Genomic DNA, 17,942 nt, shown 5'->3' with positions numbered 1-17,942 from the left:
GCTTATTTGTAGTTATACATTCCACACCACGCCCACTAAAGCTCAGTTCGAGAGAGCAGGACAGACAGCCCTAGTGTGGCTAACTATTCCTGAACATACAAGAGGACCCATCTGGACTATTTATGAATTATTTTTGTAAATAAACATGCACTACACAGACGTCTTTGACCACTGTCATGTATCTCGCCTCTTTTAAAAGATGCAGTGTCAATTTACAGTTCTGAAGAATAAATGCCATTCTCTATCATTCAGCTGCTCTGCCTCTTGTTGTTTTAAGCATCATGGACGCATTCTTTCGCACATCTGTGCAAAAGGAACTGTTACTAAAGGATTGGAAAGTTAAAAACACTTGGACCCAGTCACAAAACATTAAGTAAACCATTTCATTAATTAATATTTTAAATGTCATAACTGTTTGATAGTTAATGGAGTGTTAACAGTTGTGCTTGAGATGAACATTTTAATATATTCGGATGTAATGTGTTAGATGTACGTTATGTGTAAACCCTGAAATGTAGTTTTATAATGTTGTGGAGCTTTGTTCATTCTCTTCTGACTGAATTTCAAATGTGGCTGTTTTTGAGCCAATCATTACAGTGGGCGTTTATGTTTTAAGGAGATGCTTATGCCAAAACAGAGCGTTTCAGTCAGAGGACCAGAGACAGTGTAGAAAATGATAGTATATTACTACAAAATGACTGTTCTGGTACAAGAAAACTTGAATAACATTATTAGTGGACCTCAGGGAAGATAAAGAAAAATTATAAAACAAATAGCATTTCATGACCTCTTTAACTTGTATTGAACCCAGAATATTTCTTTAAGTAGAGATAATCATGATGCAATCAAATGTATTGTACCCTAGAAGTAGATGCCATTCAAACAATGTCATAAGAAAGCTCATGAATCTAGATGAACAGGCATTCACAGTGAAAATGAAAAATTAAAATGTATTTTTAAAAGGTCTCTTGACCCAATTGGATCAGAGAATACATAACTCATCTAACTTTATTAGTCTATACACTATGCACCTTTCTTCAGTCTCTGTGCTGATTGGTTAAAGTGGATGCTATGTGTCATACCTTGTACCCAGACGTGGCGAGTCTGCCCTCTCCAGGGCGCTTATGAAGGCGACCTTCTGATGTGTGTATGAGGGAGAACGGGGTACAACTGTCGGTGAGTGATGGGTGTGGTGCACGGGGGAGTAATATTGGTGTTCAACTGTTCTTCCCTGCATGTTTCCCCCATTACCTCCATCAGTGTGGAGGGACGTAGTGGAAGATTTCTGCACTCTTGAGAGCGAGGAAGCTGAAGAACGAAGAACAGGAGTTCGGGGACCATATCCCACCACTCCAACCCCCATCAAGTTATCTCGAGAGCCACACACAGGTGGAGTGGGCTCTCTGGAACCAGGCCCTCTGGGGCCATCAGGGTAGCACACCCCATGTGGGAGTCCATAGGCAGTTCCACTGCAGGTTTCAAACACACCCGAATCATTGCCGTAGGCCACTGGTCGATGCATGAGCTTCTCCCTCTCCTCAAGCTCTTTCCTCTCCTGAATGGAGGCCATAATGGTTTTGGACAGGTTGTCGTAGCGGACGGGTGAGGGGTCTCGCTCATGGTCTCTCAAAAGTGGCGACTGCCGCCCATACATTGCTCCTACATGAACAGGGCTGTAGGAAGGTGGGCCGACATGCCGTTGAAGCTCTGGCCCTCGCACATGGCACATTTTAGTGGGCAGGTAGGGTGAATGGAACCCCATGGAGGGCACTCCTGGGTGGGCAGCACACTCGCCCACAGAGGGAGTTATACTGGTGGTCAGCAAGCTGTCATATGAGAGACTCCCATTGCGGCCGGAAAGTGTTCCAGGGGAAAAGACTCCTTTGTGAGGGGTGGAAGTGACTCTTTCAGATTTGCTGCCCTCTAGTGGTACACGATCAGCCCTGTTTACTCCCTGTTTAAGACTGAATGAGCGAGATGTTGTGCTGAAAGAGTCCAGCTGGAACGGGGAGGACTGGTATGTTCGATGGAGTGGAGTGCTGCGGTAGTCCGGCAGATCCAGATTTGGTTCCGAGCGGTAATCATGACCTCTCTCTTCTAAAACTGCTGAGGGCTTACCATTCTCAGACATTACGATCTGAGGAGAGGGCAAAACATTTTTTGAAAAATGGCAGCAAATATGTACCTGATAGTTGTTGTTTTTTTTTTTTAAATAACAGAAGAAACTTAGTCAATGTGAAAACCTGTTTACAACCCATTTTAAAACAGAGCAACATGCCAGTTTGGTTGTGATAACCGAAAAAAGTCAAAAATCTCTTGCAGTCTTATGGCATGGATATTTTGAGTTGAGTGCACAGCAAATTCTTAAATTCAATTTAATAATAGTTAAATTATTATTGTTTTAGCCCCAAAAGTGCAGTTACCAATATTGCATATTTTGGTTATATGAAATACATTTTCAACAGTAAACATAAATTTTGAATTGGGAAGCAGATGTAAACTTACTGATATTAAGAACAGTTACATCTGTAAAAAGTTAATTAATATATAAACAGGGTTCATAAAGGCATCCCTGAATGAAAATCAAGTCTAGGACTTCCAAGTACTTTTTCCAGCACCAATTTTAAATTTTCAAGGCTTCACAGAAGTAAAAACTAGGAGCTTTCACACACACACACACACACACACACACACACACACACACACACACACACACACTTAGTGTTTCCATGTTTTATGGGGACTTTCCATAGACATAATGGTTTTTATACTGTACAAACTTTATATTCTATCCCCTAAACCTAACCCAACCCCTAAACCTAACCCTCACAGAAAACATTCTGCATTTTTACATTTTCAAAAAACATAATTTAGTATGATTTATAAGCTGTTTTCCTCATGGGGACCGACAAAATGTCCCCACAAGGTCAAAAATTTCGGGTTTTACTATCCCTATATTTGGTCCCCACAAAGTGATAAATACACACACACACACACACACACACACACACACACTATAGTGAAAATGTATAATATATATATATATATATATATATATATATATATATATATATATATATATATACACACTACACACACACACACACACACACACACACAATTTATCTCATCATTATTATAAACACATTTTAGTTTTTTTATTATTATATATTCTGCACTGTACACATCAATTAACATGATGTAATAAAACTACATATTATTAATGATGAGTTGTCACTGTTTGCAATAATATTTACTATTTGCAAATATTTTGCTTTGAGTTTACATTCATTTGTTTGACAAGTACAAAAATGGTACTTCTCTTTAAGAAATCTGGCACTTCTGACAGAAATGTTCTTGGTTGCAAATGAACCCTAACGAGAGAAGAGTTGCACAGTTTGTTTATCGCATCTGCGCTACGTCTGACTAGAATTAATGCTTCTTTTTACTTTAAAAGACATTATTCAATGAAAACTGACTGCTTAGATCTCATCTTTGATGGAGCACTGTCACAATACACTTGTCTTTAGAGGCATATGCGTAAAAAGGGAGAAGAATCTTGAAAAGTCTGGTAAAGATGAATCAAAATCAGAGATGACCTCATTAAATGCAGTGTAAATGTAACTGTCATATCACGCCTCAAACTAAAGAGATGGTGACATTACATGCATCCAATTTAAGGTACAATTCCTTCAGAGTACGCATTCATGCGACACAACACATAATGAAAGTATTTTAGTTGAAGTTCTTTGACACTACACAACTCAATCACTGGCCAGTGGCTAATGACGAGTGGCTAGCGAGTCTGTGTTTCCACATTGATATTTGGCAACAACAAAAAACACTATGGAAAGCTCTTTCATTTTTTCATATTCAGATTTGACTATCCATAATCATATTTTGACTAATCAAAACCTCAATTTCAGAAATCTGTTGTGCATTTTTGACTAGTAGTAATTCGCATTTAAGATATCTACAATGCTTTTTTGACTTTTCATAATTAACATTTAAGATATGTTAAGACTGTGTGAGAGTTTCTAAACTGCATTTACTAAACTCTAAAATTATTTCGTTTATCAGCTGCTTGAGATAGATTGTTGCTCCCACCTTCTCTCCTGTTGCATGATACTGCACTTTGGGCATGGTGCCGAAGGAAGGTCGGTATTTGTACATGGCTGGGGTGGACAGATTGGCAGGTTTGCTGGACAGGGAACTCTCTAGAAAGTGAGACACAAATTAATTAAATGACTCAACAGTGCTGTAATAAGATGCACCACCAGATGGCAGCAGAAGTGCAGTTTATACAAATTCAACAACCAGCTAAAGGTGGCAAGTCTAATATATTTTTTATATTAGAGAACAGAAGTTGTAATTACTGTTTTTAAATGTGGTGCTCACAAACAAAATCTTCTAAATTACATGCAGTAAATGTTAAACGCTTGACCATGACTGACTGCAAAAGTTCTTTAGAGCTACTTGCCTTCGCTCGAGGTAAGTTGACTCTTGAGTTTGTTGTAGCGTTCTGCTTTGGGTGGCAGAGGTGGCTGTGAATCCATAACTTTATCATCCACACCATCCAGGCTTGTCTTAGACTGAGGCAAAAAAAAAAAAAAACGTTTCCATTTACATTAACATTTTAGAAAGCACGTAAACATTCTTAAAACTGTTCCTTTAAAACGGTCGGCAATTAAAATCTTAGTTATGCGCCTGTATGGATGCAATTATGAACTGCAATTATTGCATCCCCTAGTACAATAAATGAAATGATTAAAAACATTGAAATTCCAGGATGTAGGCAGACAGAGAATTAAAAGCTTTTGCGGACTCACTTTGGTTCGTAGGATGTTACTATGGATACCATTATCAGTGACTTTTACACTAATGTGGCAGGTAGAGAGGTCAGGACGGAGGAATGGTGGTTTGATAGTGATGGGAGTTTTTTTCCTGGGATCAGAGATGTACCTGCACAGCAGAGATTCATTGTCAAACAACAGCAGCTGACATGATGCATGTTGAAACCCCAAGCTTTTCTTTGATATCTTCCTTCTAAAACATTACAGCTCGGTTATTTGTTTTATATAAAGCATAAAAGCTGAGTACACCCCTCGGAGCAAAACCATTCATTTTAATACATCTTGTAAGACCAAATCAATGCCACAATCAGACCCCTGCAGGTGGGTTATACAATACTTCAAGGGATAGTTCACCTAAAAATAAAAATTCTTTCATCATTTATTTACCCTCATGCCTTTCTTCTGCAGAACACAAATTAAGATTTTTATAAGAATATCTCAGCTCTGTAGGTATATACAATGCAAGTGAATGGTGGCCACAACTTTGAAGGCCCAAAAAGCACATAAAGGCAGCATAAAAGTAATCCATAATCCATCTCCAGAAGCGATATGATAGATTAGAAAGAGTTTAATATTCAAGTCCTTTTTTACTATAAATTCTCCTCCTTGCCCAGTAGGTGGTGATATACACAAAGAAGGTGAATCACCAAAAACAAAAGAAGAAGAATGTGGAAGTGAAAGTGGATATTAATCGCAAAGAACTTAAATATTGATTTGTTTCTCACCCACCTATCACTTCTGAAGACATGGATTTAACCACTACAGTCGAATGGATAACATTTATGCTGCCTTTATATGCTTTTTGGACCTTTAAAGTTCTGACCACTATTCACTTGCAGTGTATGGACCTACAGAGCTGAAATAGTTTTCAAAAAATCTTCGCTTGTGTTCTGCAGATGTAATAAAGTCATAAACATCTGGGATGGCATGATTTCATTTGTTTTGTGCCTGACCTTAAAAAGATTGTCCTCTGTTTCTTTTTTGAAGATGCCTTTACATGTCATAAATCATTATCCTTGGCTGCGATCTGTGTTTATACGGTAATCACGTTCTCTCCCCATTGTTTCATGAGCTGATTCAAATCTTCACTGCTATATGGTCTCCCTGCTTGAGTTTTTTAGTACAGGCGAGAAAAATCCTTCCCTATGGACCCCTATTCTTCTCAAAACCCCTCAGACTATCCTCTGGATAGTTTGTTTTTGCAGCACTAAGTTATCTGCTGTTAATATTTATTGCAGTACTTTTTAATGGCTTCAGATATAGAATATATTTTTCTTAATCAAATATGTTTGCTACATATGACTAAATATATACATTATATACTGCAAAGAATATTTTCCTCACTCTGTTAGCCCTTATGTTGTTTTTAATGGGATGAACACTCAATTAATTCCCTGTTTTATAGCACTTCCATTAATGTTCCTTACATCCCATCTGTTTTGCAAATGAAAAACAACACAACCTAATGTAAATTCATTTAAAGTGAAATAAAACACCCAACTGTCTGCTCCAATATGACGAGTCGAAGCATCTAGTATCACTACCAACTTTCATACATTTCTGGTATGTGTGCGAGAGTATGACAGTGCTTATATGTATGTGTAGTAGCCAGTATGTGCCAGAATCTCCTTTACCTAGAAGCGAGCGAACTACACAAGATGTATTTCACGTTGCCACAACAACCCCGAGTAAACGGATTCACTCCTCCTCGAAACTTTCCTGTCACCTGAGAACAGAGAGATGGGATTAACTCTTTCAGCATACTGAGGAGAGTGGAAAACAACTAACCTTGACCCACAAGATTATAATGTGTAATAATAATAACAGGCTTTGTAACAAATGTTATGCTCAAACAACAGTAACCAATCCAGTTAGAAAGACATAAAGGTGATACTTAGGGGTGTGAAAACATTTGCTCACGATTCCGCCTCTATTTGTGTCCAAGTTGTATGCAGATTAGCATATTGCAGTGTAAATATGTACATATGTGCTTTACCTGTTCATTTGTGGTGCGTCCTCTGGCAACTAGAACCATGTGGAATCCAGTCAGGCCCATAACTGGGATGAAGAACAGCCCAGTCACACACATAACCACCAGACTGGAGGAAGGAAGAGTCAAGGAGCCATTAACATTAACATCTAGTTCTAACTAGGTATGACACGACAAGTTTTCAGCATCCTCACTGAAAGCAAATTGTAGCTTGAAGCGACAAAGTCATAGCCAATCACAAAATTTTTGATGTTCAATATAGCCATGTGGAAACGTGATTTTGGACCAATGAAATCTCACTGTGGGTGGGGCTACACAGTGCAATGGAAAAATACAGCGATGGGAAGAAGGTGCCTCAGGTTGTTCCTGGCAGGGTACAAGCCTTACAGGCTCCATATGGTTAGGTTTTTGGATTAGGATAAGGTTAGGGTATATGCTGCCTGACAGGAACAAATACAGGCACCTTTGTACACTGCATTACTACACTGCATATTTTAAACTTTTTAGACTAGCCCCATACAGCTTCCATTGTAAGTACCTTACTGTATTCACGATTTCTTCTTTTTTTAAATAAACGAGGGACGAGTTGAATATATATATTTTTTGGTAATCAACATTACACTACAAATACGGTCAATAAAGCTTAACTTGCATTGAACCCGTAATATTCCTTTAAAAGAGCCAATCAACTTTTTGTTACAGACATCACCTGTTTTTTACTCAAGAATGCACTTGAGCATTGGCTGGTCCAGCCTTAAGTTTTTTAGCATGATTAGATCTAAAGAAGCTACATTTATGATACCACTGTGTCTCGTTTTACTGGTGATTTGACAAATGTTATTGAAATGTAATTTTAGCCAACAGTTTTGGAGATTCCCGTCTTAGTAGATAGGTTTGTACTTGCATGATTAGAAAAATACCTGTCTGGGGGCGATGCAGACTAAGTTGACTTCCCATAAAGGGATATTGGTGTAACAGTCTCTTTGAACTTATTCATTTAAAATCTCTGTCAAAAATTTCCAATGACCAAGCTTGTATCATAGTTCTGCTATTTGTTTGTCTTTGCCGCAAGGTCTCTTTTTGAATTAGCTTCTCTTTTGGAAGGATACGTCACAGTAGTGTGGAGTGCACTCAGCCTCTCAAGGTGGTGCAACACAAACAGCAAGCCAAAGGAAAATACGCCCACCATGTGAGCACTTAGAGACAGTAGAAACAAGAAGAAATAGCGATAATTCCTCCGGCCAATGCAGTTGTTCACCCATGGGCAGTGATGGTCAAATTCCTGCAATGAGAAAGAAAGTATATGTGTAAGTGCTTGCCATTTTTGTAATCATTTTATATTATTAGCTGGTATGGTGTGTGTGTGCTAGTGTGTCTCACCTCTACGCAGTTGTCACACACACTGCAGTGAGAGCAGCGTGGAGGTCTGTAGAAGTGGCATGTGGCGCACCACTTCATCCGCACCTGAATTCCCTTTATCTCCACGTTTTTATAGAGCGGAGCTCGGAAATCATCGTCTTTATCCTCGTCCTCGTCCGCTGGGATTGGAGGAAAGATGGATATCAACTAGCGAGTGTCTTGCTTAGAAATATACACTCACTGAGCACTTTATTAGCAATACCTGTACACCTACTTATTTATGTGATTATCTAATTAGCCAATCATGTGGCAGCAGTGCAATGCATAAAATCATTCAGATACGGGTCAGGAGCTTCAGTAAATGCTCACATCAACCATCAGAATGGGGAAAAATGTGATCTCAGTGATTTCGACTGTGGCATTATTTTTGGTGTCAGACGGGCTGGTTTGAGTATTTCTGTAACTGCTGTTCTCCTGGGATTTTCACGCACAACAGTTTTTAGTTTACTCAGAATAGTGCCAAAAACAAAAGTGCCAGTTCTGCGGACAGAAACACCTTGTTGATGAGAGAGCTCAATGGAGAATGGCCAGACAGATAACCACTCTGTACAATTGTAGAGCAGAATAGCATCTCAGAATGCACAACACGTTGAACCTGGAGGCAGATGGGCTACAACAGCAAAGACCATGTTGGGCATTATATTAGGACTATAGTGTTCAAAATAAAGTGCTCAGTGAGTGTAGTTTGCCTTAATTTATAACAACACAACCTGCAAAGATACTTTCATCTGTAGGCACCGTACCTCTGGGAAATACTCCTGGATCCATGAAGGTGGCCATGCTGAAGTTTGCCAACACAAAGATAAAGACGATGCCATTGTATAAAGGCACAACAGGGGAGATGGCCTTGGTTAACCACGGACACCTGCGAGGGTACAACACAAAGAGAGGAAGAGAAAAAAATAAGGATTATAAACTAGAATGCTAGTGTTGACAGTTTGAATCACAGCCTGTGATTGTTCATTCTATTCTTCTTCAATAAATCGCTGCATCTCAGCGATGTTCAACTTTATGCTGAGCATCAACAGAATATCAAATAAAGTAAAAACAAATATGTACTCAAACTAATTTCTTAAGCTCAAAAAGCACAATAGGGGAATGCCTTCTGTGTAACCTGCTTTTGCAGGAAAGCAAATGGTACCCAGCACACACAAACAGCTAAAGTGAGAAAATGGTGATTTTTCCAAACCAGGACCAAGGTTATACATTGGACTTCAAGTAGCTACCAAACACAGTACCAAACTGTAACAGGGTTCAAGAAAGGAGGAGGCGGGAACCGGATCAACAATCAACAAGACTTTAATTATAACATAACATCAAACTGGAACATAATAACAGATGTCGACCATGAACACAGCTCCGTGTGTGTGTGTCTCTCTCTCTGGCATGCCCCGGTTCTTCCTCTTATCTCTCTCCCGCTGATTTGGCTACTCAGCGCCAGGTGTGCACCCTCACGGCCCGACCATGCCCTCCTCCCGGCAGACATCAGTGGCTGCTCCACCTCCAGGAGGATGGCGGCGAGCTCCCCCGCCCCCTGGTGAACGGTAGTGGCTCCTCCGCCCTCAAGCGACCGGCAGTGGCTTCTCCTCTTACAGGTGGACGACAGGGAGCTCCCCTGCCCCCCTGGTGGATGGCAGCGGCTCCTTCGTCTCCTGGAGGATGGCAACAGGATCCTCTGCCTTCGGATGAACCGCTCCTGTACCACAGTATTATACCTCCTCGGCGTCACAATCCTCCGCCAGCGGTGGGAGTTCTCTGGCAGCGTGTCTTTCTCCATTCCCGGGTATTGGCACCAGTGTAACGGAGGTTGGGAAAGGAGGAGGCGGGAACTGGATCAACACACTTACAAGACTTTAATTATAACATAACATCAAACTGGACCATAATAACAGACGTCGACCACGGACACACACACAGCTCTGTGTGTGTGTGTGTGTGTGTCTCTTTCTCTCTCTGGCATCCCCGGCTCTTCCTCTTATCTTTCTCCTGCTGATTTGGATACTCAGCGCCAGGCGTGCACCCTCATGGCTTGGCCACGCTCTCCTCCTCGTCACACAAACATAACACGTATAAAATGTAGTCTGGGTTTTTTTTTTTTTACATGGATTTTAATGATGACAACGGCCTACTTTGGCTTGCTTCTAGAAAGTGACAGATGAATTTGTGCCAAAATATACCTTATTTTGGCACAAATATCATCTGATATTAATTGGACCTTGACATAGAACTGTCTTTGATGATGTCAACAACAAAAGATATGGGAAGGGTTTTCTATTCCCTTTTCAAAGCTGATAAGCCGATTTATTTTGCAAATCATAATTATATGCAAGTATATTGGCTGTTGTGTTTTATTATTTGCATAACGCATTTTTCCCCAGCTGTCTATGACCAGAACAGACCACCGATCCATTTTTGGGGTGCGACCCACCAATTGAGAACCACTAGATTCCATGGAGGTTAACAGAACATTTAGCAGCAAGAATACATGTTGTTAGCCAACATTAAGTCCTTTCATAATAACAGCACTCTTGCTGGGCCATGCTCAGGTCTTATTTAAGCTGGGTTAACAGGCAGATCAAAGCTTATATTTGAGCAGTTCTATACTTGGACCTGAGGCAACGAAGTTTATTAAATTTCTGGTAGTCTGCCAGAACCAGAATTTCTTGCCATGAACCACCCGCTTGACAGACATGTGAAACGACTAACCACAATTTTTATGGTAGATGTGCAAAACCTGTCAATAAGGTCCTGGTCCTATTGTCCTCCAAAATCAAAACAAATAAATAATACATTATTTTTGCATGTAGAAAATAAAGCCATTTTAGGGCCTTTAAAAATTTTTACAATGTGATATTATTTTCATGTTAGGTACGAGCTCTTTACCCTTTAATCTCATTACCACAATTCATAAAAAGATGGTCATTATGATATTCTTGTTATTGCAATGTGAAAAAATGATTTATGCATTTATACTAGGGCTGTCAATCGATTAAAATTTTGTATCGGATTAATTACATGGTGTCCCGATTAATTAATCGCGATTAATCACATATACAAATACTTGCAGAGAAAGCCCCTCATATAACAATAATTCAATATATAATGATATTTATATCAATATAGCATTATACATAGTTATCTTTAAATATTAAAAATTATATATATATATATATATATATATATATATATATATATATATAATAAAAACATTCAGAAAATTAAAATGCATTACATTCTTGTAGCAGAAGAGTTAATCATTGATAAGACAATACAAAAAGCGGCTTTAGAATACAATGTATTGTTTACTACCATATTATTGAACATAAGCCAATCATTGGCATACAGTTCACAGCAATCCATTTCACAAGTGAATTTGTCAATCAGTTGGAAATTTATTATGAGGGCTCATTTATTATGAGACAGATGCTTGTGTAGCGTCTCGTGTGCGTCGCATCATAAACACAAAATGTTTAGGTCACTGTGTCAAGTTAAATATAGTTTAATACTCAATCTTTAAAAACATCTTGAGATCCCTTAGTTCGCATGTGCGCTGCTTCAAGTGTTTTGAACGCAAAAATGTAACGCAAGTTTGCGTTGTTCTGCCTACTGAAGTGTTTTCTTCTCTGTATAAACTGTGCATTGCTCATACAGCTGAAATTTCACTTACTGCCCTCTGGAGTAAACAGGTGGTACTACAAGCTTGCATTTCTCAGGAATCTTCCTTATTATGGTGCGATTAATTGCGTAAATTTTTTAATGCGTTATTTTTTGTCAAATTAATCACACTGAATTAATGCGTTAAATCGACAGCCCTAATTTATACATAATAGTAGTAGACCCTGGGTTTTAGAGGTAGACTGATATATCAGTTTTACAGCTTAATCGGTGCCAATAGTTGTTTGATGGAACAATCGGTTACCGGAAAAAATCGATGCCGATAGTTACCAATATCTTTTTATATATATATATATAAACATTAATCTGGTGAAAATATAGGCTATAAAAAACTTAATCTGGTAAATACTTACATATAGAGCAATATAATGCAGCAAAGTCTCTGTCATTTCAAAATAAGAGTCCCAGCTTGTTTATAGTTAAAAGTCCCCGCATTATGCACCAAATTTTAATTTTTCTGGTTATTATTGGGATTTTGCTTTACACAAAAAAATTACTTTTGGGATTTATTTACTTTGGGAATAATGGTGTGGCAGTCTCAATGAATGCTGGTACTGAAAACACAGGGAAGAAATTGCAGAAATATTTGCAGACTAAATGTTTGTATGATCAGCATAACTGTATCTCCAAAAGTAGTAAGTGGTGATTATTTCACCAACAGAAAACAAAGTGGAATTTGCAATACTGCACATGAATATCTATTTTACTTGCTTGGTTATATCAACCCGGTACATTTTAAACACTTTTTTGTTCTTAGGCAGACTGCTAAAAAGTAATTTAGTCCGTTGGTCTAACTGTAGACTTTTTATTGTTTCCAAGCAATTGTTTCCAATTCCTCTGTCTGCACAGGAGGAATGCCAGGCTCTTTGGAGAGGTGAGGTCTATCATCTCACATATACACCTAATCTCTCTAAAGCTATACACTGTGCTCATTCCATTCAGTTTTTCAGTCAGTTCATTTTTTAATGCTTCATTTTATTTGAAGACCTAAAAGTGGGAGTCTTGAGAATACAAAGCACTATTGTAGTATGTTATAGCATTTAGACACAGCAGTAATGAAGTGGAAGATAAGAATGATAAAAGGGCCAGATTCACCACCTTCAGACAGAACAGATCAAAATAAATGCAATAACTACTCCATCATGTATAATCTAATCACGAACAGACGACCTTAGAATCAATCCATGCAGTGGGCTGAAAAATTTAATCTAGTTTTATCGCCCGTGTGAACATCTCCTTGGGGGTAAACAAGAACGTCAAGGAAATTATGGAATAATCACATCACCTGTGAAATGTAATAACCCTTGATCTACGAATATCTGTGAGACAGACAGCAGGAGGCACTCATGAAGCAGTGTGCTGAAAAGCTTGATGCGCCCTGCCACCCTTCATCTGAAAAACAGGGTGGAGATTTTATGAATATGTTCAGCAACTACTTAGTGTGTAGCTTTCTGTTTCTCTATATAAAGAGGACACATTTTCTGCAGAAGGTTATGGGAAATGAAGGCCACCTATTATCCATTTAAGGAATGGGACAGGATGAATAACTAGTACAATAACCAACTCCATTAGTACTTACATTTACATTTATGCATTTGGCAGACGCTTTTATCCAAAGCGACTTACAGTGCACTTATTACAGGGACAATCCCCCCGGAGCAACCTGGAGTTAAGTGCCTTGCTCAATGACACAATGGTGGTGGCCGTGGGGATCGAACCAGCGACCTTCTGATTACTCCTGATTACAAGTTATGTGCTGTAGCCCACTACGCCACCACCACTTGAGTCAAGTCAGTTTGATTTGCCTTAGAGAAAGTAGTGTCATAATCTCAGTTTGGCATTTGGCCTGCGTTACTATGTAACGTTAAAACACTGTTTCAAAAGTATAGCTACAAGACGTCATCAATATGCGTGTTAACATGACTTTAGTGTGATACAATCGCTTACTAACCTTTTCTGTGTTAAATGATATCCAATTTTGCTTTGCAAATTTACTTTGTTGCCATGATGACGTAATAAACCATAAAATCCCCATGTAAACAATAGCTCTTTTCACACATACAGTATTTTCCAGAAAATGTACTGCAATTTTCAGGTTAGAGGTAATGTGTGAACACGACCCTTTTGAAAATATAATTGTGGTGAGCAGTTACTTGTAATGTGGTTTTAGCATGCTTTTATCCACAGTTACTATCATTACACTAACTGCCTTCATGAAACTATCTGGGGTTAAGTGCCTTTTGGTCTGAGCTACAATGCAGATAAAGGATCTTGCCAACTCCCTACTTTATGGGAGATCTAAATAAAGATCCTTGATAGGAGCAGCCCAGATCTTTTACCCTTATGCGCAAAGTATACTTTGGTCAGACGCGAACTCTGAGTGCCAGCATATAGGATGCGTGCTGCAAATTTCGTCAATCACAGAGTGCTCGAGCACTGAACGCATGCACCCCGATTTTTCTAACCGTGCATCTTTGAACGTGTGAATGCGCATCCACATGGAATTATTTGCACTAATTAGTGGGTGACGGTCCACAAGGTGGCGACACTTACAGTCAGGGTTTGGAGGGTTACTTTTTTAATGTAATACATTACATATTACTGATTACTTAATAATAAACGTAATCAGTAACATAATCCAATTACAACAATATGAAAGTAATGTAATCATATTACTTTCCATTACTTTTGGATTACCACAAGGTCATATATGTAAATAAAGTCAAGATAAAATCAATATGATCTCTAAAACTTTAAATTATGCCTTAGTTATGAAACAGAACATGTTTGAGGAAAACTATGAGTACTATTGTTGCTGTTATTAAAAAGAAACATGCACACTGTACCCTGAAATTGAGCTGTTAATGTAGAACAACTCAGTATTTTTTTTTAAATCAGGTGAGTTCTCTGTTTTCTACAGAAAAAAAACCTTTCTCATAAAGCAAATATAATCAGAACAGATGCACTGAATTACAGTATGTCTTGGTTAATATTAAACTAAATCTGATATACCTCAGTTAGAAAAAAATTTGCAAAGTGTAATTCTACCATGTATTGCAGTTAGTGTGTATAGGCACATGTATTTACACTATTCTTTAACATCAGACTGTATTCAATAGGTAGATTACACAATATCATCATCATTATTATTGTTGTCATAATCATAGGCGGAAATTGCGGGGGGGTCAGGACCCCCCCTATCTGAGGGTTGTCCCCCCCCTAAAATATCATTCAAATATGTGTATTGTAAATAATATAATGATATATTCTTAAAATAATTGTTTAAGAAATAAAATAATACAAATGCAAATGGGGCAACAACAAAAAACCCATTGGTGTCCCCTTGAAAAACATTTTCGCCCCTGGTCATAATTAAATGCTGGAGAGTGTCTTTCCTCTGCTTGCTCATGATCTAAAGTCACCAGCTAACAGTTTATGGCTGACTTATATTTTTATGTTTCTGTTTAAGGAGGATTTTAAAGGAGCCAAAAAGTGTTGATTCCAAAAATCTAGTTTTAAAGAATAGGTCAAAACAGATTTAAACTGTTTAAACTGTTAAAGTGTGTCTTTTCAATGACTTATTTCTAATTAAGTGTTGAACATGTTACATTTGCCAGAATGTCTCCCTCACCCAGACATTTGAACTGTTAAATGATCAAAACCAGATAAATTCTTTATTGAACTTTCTTTCCTAAGAACTTAAAACACATTTTCAATGAATTTGGTATTTATATGTACAATTTGGATTTGTTAATAATGATCAGGGATGCAAAATCACGAGAGGTGAAAAAGGAGAGAAAGCCATTGCTGGTTTTCCAGGGGTATTTTTTTCAGTTGATTTTTGTATTGTTGTTGTATTCAAAACATTTGTTTTCCTAAATGATGAAGGTTAAAGTACTGTTCACCTGGGGGAGGGGTCATTATTTCAACTTCAATACGGAACAACATACAGGACATCCTGGCTAATATAGTACAGTTCGCATTTGCAACCATGCAAACCATGGATTTCTATGCCGTACCAGCAATGGTGCGCAAATCGTGTAAGTATTGGTAGCTACTACTGCTCCAGCCAAATGATGATTCTTTGAGCACTAACGCTAACTCATTTTAACACATTTTAATACTAAATAATTTTAACTAACCTAGCTAATGTGATTTCTGTGTGGCTCTTATTACCTTCAAATTCTCAGGTCCTTGGATGATGAGAGCATCTTCACAGCTGGAAGGCATAAATTCCACTGAACTTTAATGTTGTTTAGTTTTTCTCTTTTAAAGAGCGAATAATGCATGTTCTTCTTTAGCCATCACAGTGAAGCATCTGTTTGCCTCGAGAGCAGAGTGCTGATGTGAGACGGCTGTTATTTGTGCGTGTGATAGTAGGAGGTGCTCCTGACTCATGAATGAGTCATGAGAGAGAACCTGAAGAGAATGCGAATCTAAACCATCTCTCACTCTAAACAAACAGCTGTCTGTATCATTTTAAGTCATTCTCTCGTCGGAAATTAAAACTTGTAATCCTAACCGTAACCCCAATATTTTTAAAATATGACTAATCTGATTACAATGGGGTTTGTTTGTAACTGTAATGGATTACAGTTAGCTAATTTCTGTATCCTGATTACCAAACACAATTAAAAGTAATCCATTCCTCCCCAAGCTTGCTTACAGTTAAACTGTTGCTGTCACAAAGAAGCACACCCGTAAACAATAGGAGACAAATGTGGAAACAATAACAACAGTGGATGTGCACATCACAAACACTCTATGAGGAGGTCAGGAGATACCTGCATTTGTATATCTCCAGTCTGAAGGACTGTAAAGACATCTTTGTGTCTCAACTCCTGAGGAGAAAAAGTCCAGTATCTCATAGCAATCGTTGGGAGCATACGCCAACTACCTGTGGATGCGTCCACAGTTAAAGTAAGTATAATCCGACTGTATGCAGACGCTAAGCGTTAGCGTCAAAACCTAAGTATGTTTTGGGCATTAGTCTACGTCCACTCATCTACAATAAGCCCACCATTTTTGTAAAAGACCACACTGCCATTTTAACAGCCAAAGGGCTTTACTGGAAGTGTGTATTAGGTTTAATACAGTAGGTTATGACTTGCAGGGTGTCTAACGCCTAGCTGCTACCATTATTAGCATATCTGTGTCGGAGGCAGCTGTTCTAAGGAGCCATCTATTCATGAGGATTATGATATGTCAGTAAGAACAATATAAATAACAAAAATGACATTGTCGACAACAGCTTTTAGAAAGCTTTTAAACTGGGGCTAGTTAATTCACAACACAGTGATTCTTGGATAAAAAGAGAAACAGCTTCAAATAGGTTCTCCTGGAGGTTTGTTCAAATCCCCAACCAACCAATAAATCCTTAAAAGCACAACTAATAAAAATGTAGGCTACCAATAAACATTTCATGTATTTATTTTTTTTTTGCTAGGATCTGTCAGTGTGTCATAAGATATCAAACTCATTTTCCCTGTATGGGAGTGTGGCATCATTGATATGCAGCATACATACCCAACGATACACACCTCACTGGTCTGATGGATGTATTTCAGCAATCCACATCCCATTTGACTACACAAATATTACATCTCTTTTCCAGCTCTTTATTTTCAATCCAGAATAGAGGCTTTTGAAGCTTTTGAAGTCCAACCATAGCTGCCAGTGTGTGTCTGTGCTGAAAATTAAACCCCAATGCTTGGCTTATGTGTAGTACACATTATGGATGTATGCCAACTTAGGTATTTAGAGATAACAACACCTCCATTCGTTCCCTTTTCTACACTGCTGCTTGAGTTATTACAAAGCACTCTAGACCAATTAGTGAACCTTAGGAGTTCTGTGTCTACAATAAACAACATTCCATTAATCAACATGTGCGAAATCTCCATGATATATAATGGAGCTGATGTGCTGAGTCCAGAAAAAGAGAAAGATGGTGACAGGTTTGAATGCAGAAGATTATTAATCAATCAGACAGGTTCTTATTGATG

The 17,942-nt window shown here is 38.3% G+C and overlaps 1 protein-coding gene across 1 annotated transcript in view; it reads right to left on the bottom strand.

Annotated features, from left to right (window-relative positions):
• The window catches only part of LOC127626887 (palmitoyltransferase ZDHHC8B-like), a 94,913-nt gene that overhangs the window by 2,847 nt on the left and 74,124 nt on the right, over positions 1-17,942 (bottom strand). Inside the window, exons 2-10 of the mRNA XM_052102994.1 lie at positions 9,006-9,127; positions 8,224-8,381; positions 7,953-8,125; positions 6,850-6,952; positions 6,488-6,579; positions 4,830-4,962; positions 4,481-4,592; positions 4,108-4,217; positions 1,083-2,137 (exon numbers count right to left, since the gene is read on the bottom strand). Of these exons, the coding sequence (XP_051958954.1) occupies positions 1,083-2,137; positions 4,108-4,217; positions 4,481-4,592; positions 4,830-4,962; positions 6,488-6,579; positions 6,850-6,952; positions 7,953-8,125; positions 8,224-8,381; positions 9,006-9,127 (2,058 nt within the window). The remainder of the gene's footprint in view (positions 1-1,082; positions 2,138-4,107; positions 4,218-4,480; positions 4,593-4,829; positions 4,963-6,487; positions 6,580-6,849; positions 6,953-7,952; positions 8,126-8,223; positions 8,382-9,005; positions 9,128-17,942) is intronic.

Source organism: Xyrauchen texanus, chromosome 3, assembly GCF_025860055.1.
Source record: "Xyrauchen texanus isolate HMW12.3.18 chromosome 3, RBS_HiC_50CHRs, whole genome shotgun sequence".
Lineage (NCBI taxonomy): Eukaryota > Metazoa > Chordata > Actinopteri > Cypriniformes > Catostomidae > Xyrauchen > Xyrauchen texanus.
Note: the sequence above shows the minus strand (reverse complement) of the source record. Positions and strands in the feature narration are given on the sequence as shown.